General features: G+C 51.6%; 1 protein-coding gene across 1 annotated transcript in view; it reads right to left on the reverse strand.

Annotated features, from left to right (window-relative positions):
• Positions 1–2,754: 2,754 nt before the first annotated feature.
• The window catches only part of LOC134985582 (tyrosinase-like), a 93,377-nt gene continuing 80,058 nt past the window's right edge, over positions 2,755–16,073 (reverse strand). Inside the window, exons 4-5 of the mRNA XM_063950403.1 lie at positions 11,195–11,333; positions 2,755–3,240 (exon numbers count right to left, since the gene is read on the reverse strand). Of these exons, the coding sequence (XP_063806473.1) occupies positions 3,057–3,240; positions 11,195–11,333 (323 nt within the window). The 3' untranslated portion in view covers positions 2,755–3,056. The remainder of the gene's footprint in view (positions 3,241–11,194; positions 11,334–16,073) is intronic.

Below are 16,073 nucleotides of genomic sequence, written 5' to 3' on the forward strand. Positions count from 1 at the left end.
AGGCGCTGGATCTATACACCGGGGAACAGGCGCTGGATCTATACACCGGGTAACAGGCGTCAGATCTATACACCGGGGAACAGGCGCCAGATCTATACACCGGGGAACAGGCGCTGGATCTATACACCGGGGAACAGGCGCTGGATCTATACACCGGGGAACAGGCGCCAGATCTATACACCGGGGAACAGGCGCTGGATCTATACACCGGGGAACAGGCGCCAGATCTATACACCGGGGAACAGGCGCTGGATCTGTACACCGGGAAACAGGCGTCAGATCTATACACCGGGGAACAGGCGCTGGATCTATACACCGGGGAACAGGCGCTGGATCTATACACCGGGGAACAGGCGCTGGATCTATACACCGGGGAACAGGCGCCAGATCTATACACCGGGGAACAGGCGCTGGATCTATACACCGGGGAACAGGCGCTGGATCTATACACCGGGGAACAGGCGCCAGATCTATACACCGGGGAACAGGCGCTGGATCTATACACCGGGAAACAGGCGTCAGATCTATACACCGGGGAACAGGCGCTGGATCTATACACCGGGGAACAGGCGCTGGATCTATACACCGGGGAACAGGCGCTGGATATATACACCGGGGAACAGGCGTCAGATCTATACACCGGGGAACAGGCGCCAGATCTATACACCGGGGAACAGGCGCTGGATATATACACCGGGGAACAGGCGTCAGATTTATACACCGGGGAACAGGCGTCAGATCTATACACCGGGGAACAGGCGCTGGATCTATACACCGGGGAACAGGTGCCAGATCTATACACCGGGGAACAGGCGTCAGATCTATACACCGGGGAACAGGCGTCAGATCTATACACCGGGGAACAGGCGTCAGATCTATACACCGGGGAACAGGCGCTGGATCTATACACCGGGGAACAGGTGCCAGATCTATACACCGGGGACCAGGCGCCGGATCTATACACCGGGGAACAGGCACTGGATCTATACACCGGGGAACAGGCGCTGGATCTATACACCGGGGAACAGGCGCCAGATCTATACACCGGGGAACAGGTGCTGGATCTATACACCGGGGAACAGGCGCTGGATCTATACACCGGGGAACAGGCGCTGGATCTATACACCGGGGAACAGGCGCCAGATCTATACACCGGGGAACAGGCGCCAGATCTATACACCGGGGAACAGGCGCTGGATATATACACCGGGGAACAGGCGCTGGATCTATACACCGGGGAACAGGCGCTGGATCTATACACCGGGTAACAGGCGTCAGATCTATACACCGGGGAACAGGCGCCAGATCTATACACCGGGGAACAGGCGCTGGATCTATACACCGGGGAACAGGCGCTGGATCTATACACCGGGGAACAGGCGCCAGATCTATACACCGGGGAACAGGCGCTGGATCTATACACCGGGAAACAGGCGTCAGATCTATACACCGGGGAACAGGCGCTGGATCTATACACCGGGGAACAGGCGCTGGATCTATACACCGGGGAACAGGCGCTGGATCTATACACCGGGGAACAGGCGCCAGATCTATACATTGGGGAACAGTTGTATATAGCTTGTTCTGTCTCATTTCCATGTCCCCAGATTTCATATACAGTATACGGCGATGTGGTCTCTTGCAGACGGACAGAGGGACCCAAAGTCACCAATTAGGAAGACACCACTGTTATTACTGTATGCAAAGTCTGTAATGTTTTGGATTTATTGATCCCCTATATTAGTATTATTGTAGCAATGTATATAAAGGGCACAGACATAAGGTACCGGAAAATGTATCCTGCATAATGGACCTAATTCAAGGTTGATTGCAAAACAACGTTTTCCTCTAATGGGCAAAACCATGTGCACTGCAGGTGGGGCAGATGTAACATGTGCAGAGAGAGTTAGATTTGGGTGGGTTATTTTGTTTCTGTGCAGGGTAAATACTGGCTGCTTTATTTTTACACTGCAGTATAGATTTCAGTTTGAACACCCCCCACCCAAATCTAATTGTCTCTGCACATGTTACATCTGCCCCTCCTGCATTGAAGCATGGTTTTGTCCATTAGAGGAAAATGTTGTTTTGCAATCAACCTTGAATTAGGCCCAAAGGCCCTCATTCCGAGTCATTCGCTCGGTAATTTTCTTCGCATCGCAGCGTTTTTCTGCTTAGTACGCATTCGCAATGTTCGCACTGCGACTGCGCCAAGTAATTTTGCTATGAAGATAGTTTTTTTACTCACGGCTTTTTCTTCACTCCGGCGATCGTAGTGTGATTGACAGGAAATGGGTGTTACTGGGCGGAAACACGGCGTTTTATGGGCGTGTGGATAAAAACGCTACCGTTTCCGGAAAAAACGCGGGAGTGGCTGGAGAAACGGAGGAGTGTCTGGGCGAACGCTGGGTGTGTTTATGACGTCAAACCAGGAACGACAAGCACTGAACTGATCGCAGATGCCGAGTAAGTCTGAAGCTACTCTGAAACTGCTAAGTAGTTTGTAATCGCAATATTGCGAATACATCGTTCGCAATTTTAAGAAGCTAAGATTCACTCCCAGTAGGCGGCGGCTTAGCGTGTGTAACTCTGCTAAAATCGCCTTGCGAGCGAACAACTCGGAATGAGGGCCAATGTCTGTTGCAATGAGGAACCTCCTATTATTATAATGATTAGAATGTAACACAACGGTGTGTGTAAGGACTGGTGACAAAACTCGTGTCTGTGTCAATTTATGTAAAGAAATACAATAAGACGGAGCCACTGATGGTATTTATTTGAACAATATAAGGTGTGTAATACAGGAAAATATCTGTCAGTAACAAAATAAAACAAAAAAAACAGAACAAAATTTTCTCCAGTTTATATAATGTGAGCCAGCGACTACCAGCGGAGCCATCAGCCACCAGCGGAGCCAGCAGCCACCAGCGGAGCCACCAGCCACCAGCGGAGCCACCAGCCACCAGCGGAGCCAGCAGCCACCAGCGGAGCCAGCAGCCACCAGCGGAGTCAGCAGCCACCAGCGGAGCCATCAGCCACCAGCGGAGCCAGCGCATCGGTCACCATTTCTTGTGGTAGGGGGAGAATTTGTATCCAAATGCAGTTGACTTGCGGATGAGAGCCTTGTTCTTGTAGCAGGGGAAGAACGGAGTGGCGCAGTCACTGGGGCCTTGGCCAAGCTCGTTGTTCTCAGGGTAGGTATCTGGAGAAGCGTTGTACCTGCCGATCCATGTTTCAAATATCCTGTGGAGTACAGGTGATCACATCACACAGAGTCATGCATCGCTCAGCAGGTGGTGATCACATCACACAGAGTTACGCATTGCTCAGCAGGTGGTGATCACACAGAGTCATGCATCGCTCAGCAGGTGGTGATCACATCACACAGAGTCACGTATTGCTCAGCAGGTGGTGATCACACAGAGTCACGCATTGCTCAGCAGGTCGTGATCACATCACACAGAGTCACGCATTGCTCAGCAGGTGGTGATCACATCACACAGAGTCACGCATTGCTCAGCAGGTGGTGATCACACAGAGTCACGCATTGCTCAGCAGGTGGTGATCACATCACACATAGTCACGTATTGCTCAGCAGGTGGTGATCACACAGAGTCACGCATTGCTCATCAGGTGGTGATCACACAGAGTCACGCATTGCTCAGCAGGTGGTGATCACACAGAGTCACGCATTGCTCAGCAGGTGGTGATCACATCACACAGAGTCACGCATTGCTCAGCAGGTGGTGATCACATCACACAGAGTCACACATTGCTCAGCAGGCGGTGATCGCATCACACAGAGTCACGCATTGCTCAGCAGGTGGTGATCACATCACACAGAGTCACGCATTGTTCAGCAGGTGGTGATCACATCACACAGAGTCACGCATTGCTCAGCAGGTGGTGATCACACAGAGTCACGCATTGCTCAGCAGGTGGTGATCACATCACACAGAGTCACGCATTGCTCAGCAGGTGGTGATCACATCACACAGAGTCACGCATTGCTCAGCAGGTGGTGATCACATCACACAGAGTCACACATTGCTCAGCAGGCGGTGATCGCATCACACAGAGTCACGCATTGCTCAGCAGGTGGTGATCACATCACACAGAGTCACGCATTGCTCAGCAGGTGGTGATCACATCACACAGAGTCACACATTGCTCAGCAGGTGGTGATCACATCACACAGAGTCACGCATTACTCAGCAGGTGGTGATCACATCACACATAGTCACGCATTGCTCAGTAGGTGGTGATCACATCACACAGAGTCACACATTGCTCAGCAGGTGGTGATCACATCACACAGAGTCACGCATTGCTCAGCAGGTGGTGAGCACATCACACAGAGTCACGCATTGCTCAGCAGGTGGTGATCACACAGAGTCACGCATTGCTCAGCAGGTGGTGATCACATCACACAGAGTCACGCATTGCTCAGCAGGTGGTGAGTACATCACACAGAGTTACGCATTGCTCAGCAGGTGGTGATCACACAGAGTCACGCATTGCTCAGCAGGTGGTGATCACATCACACAGAGTCACGCATTGCTCAGCAGGTGGTGATCACATCACACAGAGTCACGCATCGCTCAGCAGTTGGTTATGACATCACACAGAGTCACGCATTGCTCAGCAGGTGGTGATCACACAGATTCACGCATTGCTCAGCAGGTGGTGATCACATCACACAGAGTTACGCATTGCTCAGCAGGTGGTGATCACACAGAGTCACGCATTGCTCAGCAGGTGGTGATCACATCACACAGAGTCACGCATTGCTCAGCAGGTGGTGATCACATCACACAGAGTCACGCATCGCTCAGCAGGTGGTGATCACACATAGTCATGCATTGCTCAGCAGGTGGTGAGCGCATCACACAGAGTCACGCATTGCTCAGCAGGTGGTGATCACACAGAGTCACGCATTGCTCAGTAGGTGGTGATCACATCATACAGAGTCACGCATTGCTTAGCAGGTGGTGATCACACAGAGTCACACATTGCTCAGTAGGTGGTGATCACATCACACAGATTCACGCATTGCTCAGCAGGTGGTGATCACATCACACAGAGTCACGCATCGCTCAGCAGTTGGTTATGACATCACACAGAGTCACGCATTGCTCAGCAGGTGGTGATCACACAGATTCACGCATTGCTCAGCAGGTGGTGATCACATCACACAGAGTCACGCATTGCTCAGCAGGTGGTGATCACATCACACAGAGTCACGCATTGCTCAGCAGGTGGTGATCACACAGAGTCACGCATTGCTCAGCAGGTGGTGATCACATCAAACAGAGTCACGCATTGCTCAGCAGGTGGTGAGTACATCACACAGAGTTACGCATTGCTCAGCAGGTGGTGATCACACAGAGTCACGCATTGCTCAGCAGGTGGTGATCACACAGAGTCACACATTGCTCAGTAGGTGGTGATCACATCACACAGATTCACGCATTGCTCAGCAGGTGGTGATCACATCACACAGAGTCACGCATCGCTCAGCAGGTGGTGATCACACATAGTCATGCATTGCTCAGCAGGTGGTGAGCGCATCACACAGAGTCACGCATTGCTCAGCAGGTGGTGATCACACAGAGTCACGCATTGCTCAGTAGGTGGTGATCACATCATACAGAGTCACGCATTGCTCAGCAGGTGGTGATCACACAGAGTCACACATTGCTCAGTAGGTGGTGATCACATCACACAGATTCACGCATTGCTCAGCAGGTGGTGATCACATCACACAGAGTCACGCATCGCTCAGCAGTTGGTTATGACATCACACAGAGTCACGCATTGCTCAGCAGGTGGTGATCACACAGATTCACGCATTGCTCAGCAGGTGGTGATCACATCACACAGAGTCACGCATTGCTCAGCAGGTGGTGATCACATCACACAGAGTCACGCATTGCTCAGCAGGTGGTGATCACACAGAGTCACGCATTGCTCAGCAGGTGGTGATCACATCACACAGAGTCACGCATTGCTCAGCAGGTGGTGAGTACATCACACAGAGTTACGCATTGCTCAACAGGTGGTGATCACACAGAGTTACGCATTGCTCAGCAGGTGGTGAGTACATCACACAGAGTTACGCATTGCTCAGCAGGTGGTGATCACACAGAGTCACGCATTGCTCAGCAGGTGGTGATCACATCACACAGAGTCACGCATCGCTCAGCAGTTGGTTATGACATCACACAGAGTCACGCATTGCTGAGCAGGTGGTGATCACACAGATTCACGCATTGCTCAGCAGGTGGTGATCACATCACACAGAGTCACGCATTGCTCAGCAGGTGGTGATCACACAGAGTCACGCATTGCTCAGCAGGTGGTGATCACATCACACAGAGTCACGCATTGCTCAGCAGGTGGTGAGTACATCACACAGAGTTACGCATTGCTCAGCAGGTGGTGATCACACAGAGTCACGCATTGCTCAGCAGGTGGTGATCACACAGAGTCACGCATTGCTCAGCAGGTGGTGATCACATCACACAGAGTCACGCATTGCTCAGAAGGTGGTGATCACACAGAGTCACGCATTGCTCAGCAGGTGGTGATCACACAGAGTCACGCATTGCTCAGCAGGTGGTGATCACATCACACAGAGTCACGCATTGCTCAGCAGGTGGTGATCACATCACACAGAGTCACGCATTGCTCAGCAGGTGGTGATCACATCACACAGAGTCACACATTGCTCAGCAGGTGGTGATCACATCACACAGAGTCACGCATTACTCAGCAGGTGGTGATCACATCACACATAGTCACGCATTGCTCAGCAGGTGGTGATCACATCACACAGAGTCACGCATTGCTCAGCAGGTGGTGAGTACATCACACAGAGTTACGCATTGCTCAGCAGGTGGTGATCACACAGAGTCACGCATTGCTCAGCAGGTGGTGATCACACAGAGTCACGCATTGCTCAGCAGGTGGTGATCACATCACACAGAGTCACGCATTGCTCAGAAGGTGGTGATCACACAGAGTCACGCATTGCTCAGCAGGTGGTGATCACACAGAGTCACGCATTGCTCAGCAGGTGGTGATCACATCACACAGAGTCACGCATTGCTCAGCAGGTGGTGATCACATCACACAGAGTCACGCATTGCTCAGCAGGTGGTGAGTACATCACACAGAGTTACGCATTGCTCAGCAGGTGGTGATCACATCACACAGAGTCACGCATCGCTCAGCAGGTGGTGATCACACAGAGTCACGCATTGCTCAGCAGGTGGTGATCACATCACACAGAGTCACGCATTGCTCAGCAGGTGGTGATCACATCACACAGAGTCACGCATCGCTCAGCAGGTGGTGATCACACATAGTCATGCATTGCTCAGCAGGTGGTGAGCGCATCACACAGAGTCACGCATTGCTCAGCAGGTGGTGATCACACAGAGTCACGCATTGCTCAGTAGGTGGTGATCACATCACACAGAGTCACGCATTGCTCAGCAGGTGGTGATCACACAGAGTCACACATTGCTCAGTAGGTGGTGATCACATCACACAGATTCACGCATTGCTCAGCAGGTGGTGATCACATCACACAGAGTCACGCATCGCTCAGCAGTTGGTTATGACATCACACAGAGTCACGCATTGCTCAGCAGGTGGTGATCACATCACACAGAGTCACGCATTGCTCAGCAGGTGGTGATCACATCACACAGAGTCACGCATTGCTCAGCAGGTGGTGATCACATCACACAGAGTCACGCATTGCTCAGCAGGTGGTGAGTACATCACACAGAGTTACGCATTGCTCAGCAGGTGGTGATCACACAGAGTCACGCATTGCTCAGCAGGTGGTGATCACATCACACAGAGTCACGCATTGCTCAGAAGGTGGTGATCACACAGAGTCACGCATTGCTCAGCAAGTGGTGATCACACAGAGTCACGCATTGCTCAGCAGGTGGTGATCACATCACACAGAGTCACGCATTGCTCAGCAGGTGGTGATCACATCACACAGAGTCACGCATTGCTCAGCAGGTGGTGAGTACATCACACAGAGTTACGCATTGCTCAGCAGGTGGTGATCACACAGAGTCACGCATTGCTCAGCAGGTGGTGATCACATCACACAGAGTCACGCATTGCTCAGCAGGTGGTGAGTACATCACACAGAGTTACGCATTGCTCAGCAGGTGGTGATCACACAGAGTCACGCATTGCTCAGCAGGTGGTGATTACATCACACAAAGTCACGCATTGCTCAGCAGGTGGTGAGTACATCACACAGAGTTACGCATTGCTCAGCAGGTGGTGATCACACAGAGTCACGCATTGCTCAGCAGGTGGTGAGTACATCACACAGAGTCACGCATTGCTCAGCAGGTGGTGAGTACATCACACAGAGTTACGCATTGCTCAGCAGGTGGTGATCACACAGAGTCACGCATTGCTCAGCAGGTGGTGATCACATCACACAGAGTCACGCATTGCTCAGCAGGTGGTGAGTACATCACACAGAGTTACGCATTGCTCAGCAGGTGGTGATCACACAGAGTCACGCATTGCTCAGCAGGTGGTGATCACATCACACAGAGTCACGCATTGCTCAGCAGGTGGTGATCACATCACACAGAGTCACGCATTGCTCAGCAGGTGGTGAGTACATCACACAGAGTTACGCATTGCTCAGCAGGTGGTGATCACACAGAGTCACGCATTGCTCAGCAGGTGGTGATCACATCACACAGAGTCACGCATTGCTCAGCAGGTGGTGAGTACATCACACAGAGTTACGCATTGCTCAGCAGGTGGTGATCACATCACACAAAGTCACGCATTGTTTAGCAGGTGGTGATCACACAGAGTCACGCATTGCTCAGCAGGTGGTGATCACACAGAGTCACGCATTGCTCAGCAGGTGGTGATCACATCACACAGAGTCACGCATTGCTCAGCAGGTGGTGAGTACATCACACAGAGTTACGCATTGCTCAGCAGGTGGTGATCACACAGAGTCACGCATTGCTCAGCAGGTGGTGAGTACATCACACAGAGTCACGCATTGCTCAGCAGGTGGTGAGTACATCACACAGAGTTACGCATTGCTCAGCAGGTGGTGATCACACAGAGTCACGCATTGCTCAGCAGGTGGTGATCACATCACACAGAGTCACGCATTGCTCAGCAGGTGGTGATCACACAGAGTTACGCATTGCTCAGCAGGTGGTGATCACATCACACAGAGTCACGCATCGCTCAGCAGGTGGTGATCGCATCACACAGAGTCACGCATTGCTCAGCAGGTGGTGATCACATCACACAGAGTCACGCATTGCTCAGCAGGTGGTGAGTACATCACACAGAGTCACGCATTGCTCAGCAGGTGGTGATCACATCACACAGAGTCACGCATTGCTCAGCAGGTGGTGAGTACATCACACAGAGTCACGCATTGCTCAGCAGGTGCTCAGCAGCAGCATCATAACCAGACCCTGCTGGCCCTAACGGACCATGGGTTCTATTTACTAAAGCCTTGGGTGGAGATAAAGTACCAGCCAATCAGCAACTACCTGGCATGTCACAGACTGGGTTTGGAAAATGATGGTTAGGAGCTGATTGGCTGGTACTTTATCTCCATCCAAGGATTAGTAAATATCTCTCCTTAGGGAGAGATTTATTAAAGCTTGGAGAGAGATAGGGGTATATTTACTAAGCTCCCGATTTTGACCGAGATGGTGTTTTTTCTTCAAAGTGTCATCTCGGGAATTTACTAAACTCAAATCACGGCAGTGATGAGGGCATTCGTATTTTTTTGGAACTCAAAGAAAAAAATTACGAATGAATACACAATCGGTCAAATACGCCTGTAATTTGGTAGAACTCGGTAATTTACTAAAAAGTGTAATTCACAAACACTGCCGGCAATAGCCAAACACTGCCGTGAAAAAATACAAATCGTAAAAAAGTGCTAAAATAAAACAGACCTGCTTTTTTTTACCGTGTTCTGATAGGCATGCACGGATCCATGAGATCCGTGCATGTTTATCAGTGGGTAGGGGTGGGAAAGTGTTAAGTTTGTTGAAAAAAAATGCGTAGGGTCCCCCCTCCTAAACAAAACCAGCCTCGGGCTCTTTGAGCCGGTCCTGGTTGAAAAAATATGGGGGAAAAAAATGACAGGGGTTTCCCCATATTTAATCAACCAGCACCGGGCTCTGCGTCTGGTCCTGGTTCCAAAAATACAGGGGACAAAAAGCGTAGGGGTCCCCCGTATTTCTGAAACCAGCACCGGGCTCCACTAGCCAGATACATAATGCCACAGCCGGAGGACACGTTTATATTGGTCCCTGCGGCCCTGGCATTACATACCCAACTAGTCACCCCTGGCCGGGGTACCCTGGAGGAGTGGGGACCCCTTCAATCAAGGGGTCCCCCCCCTCCAGCCACCCAAGGGCCAGGGGTGAAGCCCGAGGCTATCCCCCCCATCCAAGGACTTCCAGTAACTGTATACCAGCTATATAATGTACCATTGCTGTGAGGACAGTGTGGGGACAGTGTGAGGACAGTGTGGGGACAGTGTGAGGACAGTGTGAGGACAGTGTGGGGACAGTGTGGGGACAGTGTGAGGACAGTGTGGGGACAGTGTGAGGACAGTGTGAGGACAGTGTGGGGACAGTGTGGGGACAGTGTGAGGACAGTGTGAGGACAGTGTGGGGACAGTGTGAGGACAGTGTGGGGACAGTGTGGGGACAGTGTGAGGACAGTGTGAGGACAGTGTGAGGACAGTGTGGGGACAGTGTGAGGACAGTGTGAGGACAGTGTGGGGACAGTGTGAGGACAGTGTGAGGACAGTGTGGGGACAGTGTGGGGACAGTGTGAGGACAGTGCGGGGACAGTGTGGGGACAGTGTGAGGACAGTGTGGGGACAGTGTGGGGACAGCTCAGTGGTAAAGAAGAGTTTGTTCTATGTCAGCAGGGGCTGGCTGGGCAGGGGGCTGGGTGCCATCTGCCCCCCAGGCCAGTGCAATTTAGGTGTTCCAGGGCCACATAACTGCAGATTCCCTGAGAAAACTGGGCCACTTGCTTGAGTCTGCCCCCCAGGCTGAAAGTTGCCAGCCAGCCCCTGTATGTCAGGCCACTTACTGGAACATTATTATAACCACACTGTGGTCTCGTGCGTAACCTTTATACTCACTTGTCCACAAAGCTGTGATGTAGGATGAAGATGGGATCATTGCTGGAGATCGGGATTTGAGACATGGTGCCCCCCATGTATATGTGCACCAGGTTATGCATGCTGCGTTTCAGGGTCACCCCGACAGGGTCCAGGAAGCCTGTAAGCAGAAAGCAGGAATGTTATCAGTGACCCGGTTCTATCGGACTCACAGACTCCTGACTCACCACAAGGGGGCGATCTATCCATGCCGCTGACTGTGTGATTATAAAACCGCCGTCAGCTGGACACAAATGACGCCATTAATTAATCTGTATCACATCCGATGTGCCTTGGTTTTACAACACACAAATCACCCATAATTTACAACAAAACTGCAGGTTTGCAACTGGAACTCGGAAAAATATAATTTCTCGGGGATCCAACCTTTTGATATTTGAGGAATGTGTATTTTGCATGTCCCATGGGTTGGAGGAGGTCCATGTGTCGGCGCATTGTCACACCTGTGCTGTGTAAGCTGTATATAACATTGTACAGACCACAACATACTACCTACTGCAAACCCGGCACCTTTCTACAGACTCAGACGCGTTTTACCAACCGCTCCAGTGGAGAAGCAAGTAACTACAGACCAGTGAGCCTGACATCAGTAGTAGGGAAGGAATGGAAATTCTATTAAAAGAAAAAGTCATAGAATGTCCCAAATCCAGCATCTTACAGGGTCCTAAACAGCACAGACTTTTCTGACTGAATGACTAAAGTAATAGATCAAGGGGGGGGGGGGGGATAGTTGGTGGTAATAATATGGTAAAAAAGGGGCAGACTAGATGGGCTGAGAGGTTCTTATCTGCCGTCACATTCCATGTTTCTATGTATCTAATGATATGCAACCACAGCTAGAATAAGGGTCTCTGATGGGCCAGATGGGCCGCTCTGAAGAAACAGATAGGAGCTGATGGGAGCACAGCAGTGAGTACTCCATCTGTCCCAGCACTACACACACCGGTGTAACCCCTGCAGGGTCTGTCAACTGTGTACACTAGCGACCTGCCTTTATCATAAGGCTGAGACTGTTCCCTTTTTCACCAACAAGTGTGGTGCCCAGTGATGCGACAGCCCAGTTCCGCACCCTGAAGTGGCCACAGAGTCTCCTCTCCTGGAGAAGCCAGCAGGTAAGTAGGTAAGTAGGCATTTACCAGTTACTATACCAGTAGTATAAGGTAGACTCAGGTCCGGCACTGGCCGCTCAGCAAAGGGATGCAGTGCAGGTAGGCGCCAGGGTGGAGAGGCGCTCTCCCTGCTCTGCATCCCCGCTGCAGCGCTGCTGGCTGCTGTATCTGTCACTCTATGACAGGCAGCGGCGCCGGCAGATTAAAACCTCCTGTGGCAGTGACTGACTGATCGGCTGAAAAGGGGGTGGAGCTACACAGACAGATGGGCCGGAGCTACACAGGACCAGGACCAGCAGACTGTAGTGCCACAGAGGAGGACATGGCATGCTGCTCGAGGTCTTACCAGGCAGACTGTGAAGGGAGAATGAGTGAGAAAGTGTGTGTGTGTGTGTGTGTGTGTGTGTGTGTGTGTGTGTGTGTATTTATGTACTGTATGTGTGCTGTATGTTTGTGTGAATAAACTGCACCTCTGTGGGTGTAACATGTGGGTGTAACATGTAAACTGTGCTACTACTGGGGCGTTACGTGTACACTGCACTACTACTGGGGCGTTATGTGTAAGCTGCGCTACTACTGGGGTCGTTACGTGTAAGCTGCGCTACTACTGGGGTCGTTACGTGTAAGCTGCGCTACTACTGGGGCGTTACATGTAAACTGCACTACTACTGGGGCGTTATGTGTAAGCTGCGCTACTACTGGGGCGTTACATGTTAGCTGCGCTACTAATGAGGCGTTACGTGTAAGCTGCGCTACTACTGGGGCATTACGTGTAAGCTGCGCAACTACTGGGGCATTATGTGTAAGCTGCGCTACTGTCGGGGGAGTTAAGTGTAAGCTGCACTACTACTGGGGCATTACGTGTAAGCTGCGCTACTACTGGGGCATTACGTGTAAGCTGCGCTACTAATGGGGCGTTACGTGTAAGCTGCGCTACTACTGGGGTATTACATGTAAGCTGCGCTACTACTGGGGCATTACATGTAAGCTGCGCTACTAATGGGGCGTTACGTGTAAACTGCGCTACTACTGGGGCATTACGTGTAAGCTGCGCAACTACTGGGGCATTATGTGTAAGCTGCGCTACTGTCGGGGGAGTTAAGTGTAAGCTGCACTACTACTGGGGCATTACGTGTAAGCTGCGCTACTACTGGGGCGTTATGTGTAAGCTGCACTACTACTGGGGCATTATCTGTAAGCTGCGCTACTACTGGGGCATTATGTGTAAGCTGCGCTACTACTGGGGCATTGCGTGTAAGCTGCGCTACTACTGGGGCATTATGTGTAAGCTGCGCTACTACTGGGGCATTATGTGTAAGCTGCGCTACTACTGGGGCAGTGCGTGTAAGCTGCGCTACTACTGGGGCATTATGTGTAAGCTGCGCTACCACTGGGGCATTATGTGTAAGCTGCGCTACTACTGGGGGCGTTACGTATAAGCTGCGCTACTACTGGGGGTGTTACGTGTAAGCTGCGCTACTACTGGGGCGTTATGTGTAAGCTGCACTACTATTGGAGTGTTACGTGTAAGCTGCGCTACTACTGGGGCGTTACGTGTAAGCTGCGCTACTACTGGGGTCGTTACATGTAAGCTGCACTACTACTGGGGGCGTTACGTGTAAGCTGCGCTACTACTGGGGTCGTTACGTGTAAGCTGCGCTACTACTGGGGCGTTACGTGTAAGCTGCGCTACTAATGGGGCGTTACGTGTAAGCTGCGCTACTACTGGGGCATTATGTGTAAGCTGCGCTACTACTGGGGCGTTACGTGTAAGCTGCGCTACTACTGGGGCATTACGTGTAAGCTGCGCAACTACTGGGGCATTATGTGTAAGCTGCGCTACTGTCGGGGGAGTTATGTGTAAGCTGCACTACTACTGGGGCGTTACGTGTAAGCTGCGCTACTACTGGGGTATTACGTTTAAGCTGCGCTACTACTGGGGCATTATGTGTAAGCTGCACTACTACTGGGGCGTTACGTGTAAGCTGCGCTACTACTGGGGCATTACGTGTAAGCTGCGCTACTACTGGGGCATTATGTGTAAGCTGCGCTACTACTGGGGCGTTACGTGTAAGCTGCACTACTACTGGGGCGTTATGTGTAAGCTGCACTACTACTGGGGCGTTATGTGTAAGCTGCACTACTACTGGGGCGTTACGTGTAAGCTGCACTACTACTGGGGCATTACGTGTAAGCTGCGCTACTACTGGGGCATTATGTGTAAGCTGCGCTACTACTGGGGCGTTACGTGTAAGCTGCGCTACTACTGGGGCATTACGTGTAAGCTGCGCTACTACTGGGGCATTATGTGTAAGCTGCGCTACTACTGGGGCATTATGTGTAAGCTGCGCTACTACTGGGGCGTTATGTGTAAGCTGCACTACTACTGGGGCGTTACGTGTAAGCTGCACTACTACTGGGGCATTACGTGTAAGCTGCGCTACTAGTGGGGTGTTACGTGTAAGCTGCGCTACTACTGGGGCATTATTTGTAAGCTGTGCTACTACTGGGGCGTTATGTGTAAGCTGCACTACTACTGGCGCGTTATGTGTAAGCTGAGCTACTACTGGGGCGTTACGTGTAAGCTGCGCTATTACTGGGGCGTTACGTGTAAGCTGCGCTACTACTGGGGTGTTATGTGTAAGCTGCGCTACTACTGGGGCGTTATGTGTAAGCTGTACTACTACTGGTGTGTTACGTGTAAGCTGCGCTACTACTGGGGCGTTATGTGTAAACTGCGCTACTACTGAAGCGTAACGTGTAAGCTGCGCTACTACTGGGGGCGTTACATGTAAGCTGCGCTATTACTGGGGCGCAATGTGTAAGCTGCGCTACTACTGAGGCGTTACGTGTAAGCTGCGCTATTACTGGGGCGTTACGTGTAAGCTGCGCTACTACTGGGGTGTTATGTGTAAGCTGCGCTACTACTCGGGCGTTATGTGTAAGCTGTACTACTACTGGTGTGTTACGTGTAAGCTGCGCTACTACTGGGGCGTTATGTGTAAACTGCGCTACTACTGAAGCGTAACGTGTAAGCTGCGCTACTACTGGGGGCGTTACATGTAAGCTGCGCTATTACTGGGGCGCAATGTGTAAGCTGCGCTACTACTGGGGCGTTACGTGTAAGCTGCGCTACTACTGGGGGCGTTACGTGTAAACTGCACTACTACTGGGGTGTTACGTGTAAGCTGTGCTACTACTGGGGGCATTACGTGTAAGCTGCGCTACTACTGGGGCGTTACGTGTAAGATGCGGTACTACTGGGGTCGTTATGTGTAAGTGGCGCTACTACTGGGGCGTTACGTATACACTGCACTATTACTGGGGCGTTACGTTTAAACTGCGCTACTACTGGGGCATTACGTGTAAGCTGCGCTACTACTGAGGCGTTACGTGTAAGATGCGGTACTACTGGGGTCGTTATGTGTAAGCTGCGCTACTACTGGGGCATTACATGTAAGCTGCGCTACTACTGGGGCGTTACGTGTAAGCTGCGCTGCTATTGGGGGTGTTACATGTAAGCTGCGCTACTACTGGGGCGTTACGTGTAAGCTGCGCTACTACTGGGGGCGTTACATGTAAGCTGCGCTACTACTGGGGCATTATGTGTAAGCTGCGCTATTACTGGGGGCGTTACGTGTAAGCTGTGCTACAGTCGGGGGGAGTTATGTGTAAGTGGCGTTACTACTGGGGCGTTACGTGGAAGCTGCGCTACTACTGGGACGTTACGT

The sequence above is a fragment of the Pseudophryne corroboree genome, assembly GCF_028390025.1.
Source record: "Pseudophryne corroboree isolate aPseCor3 chromosome 5 unlocalized genomic scaffold, aPseCor3.hap2 SUPER_5_unloc_3, whole genome shotgun sequence".
NCBI lineage: Eukaryota > Metazoa > Chordata > Amphibia > Anura > Myobatrachidae > Pseudophryne > Pseudophryne corroboree.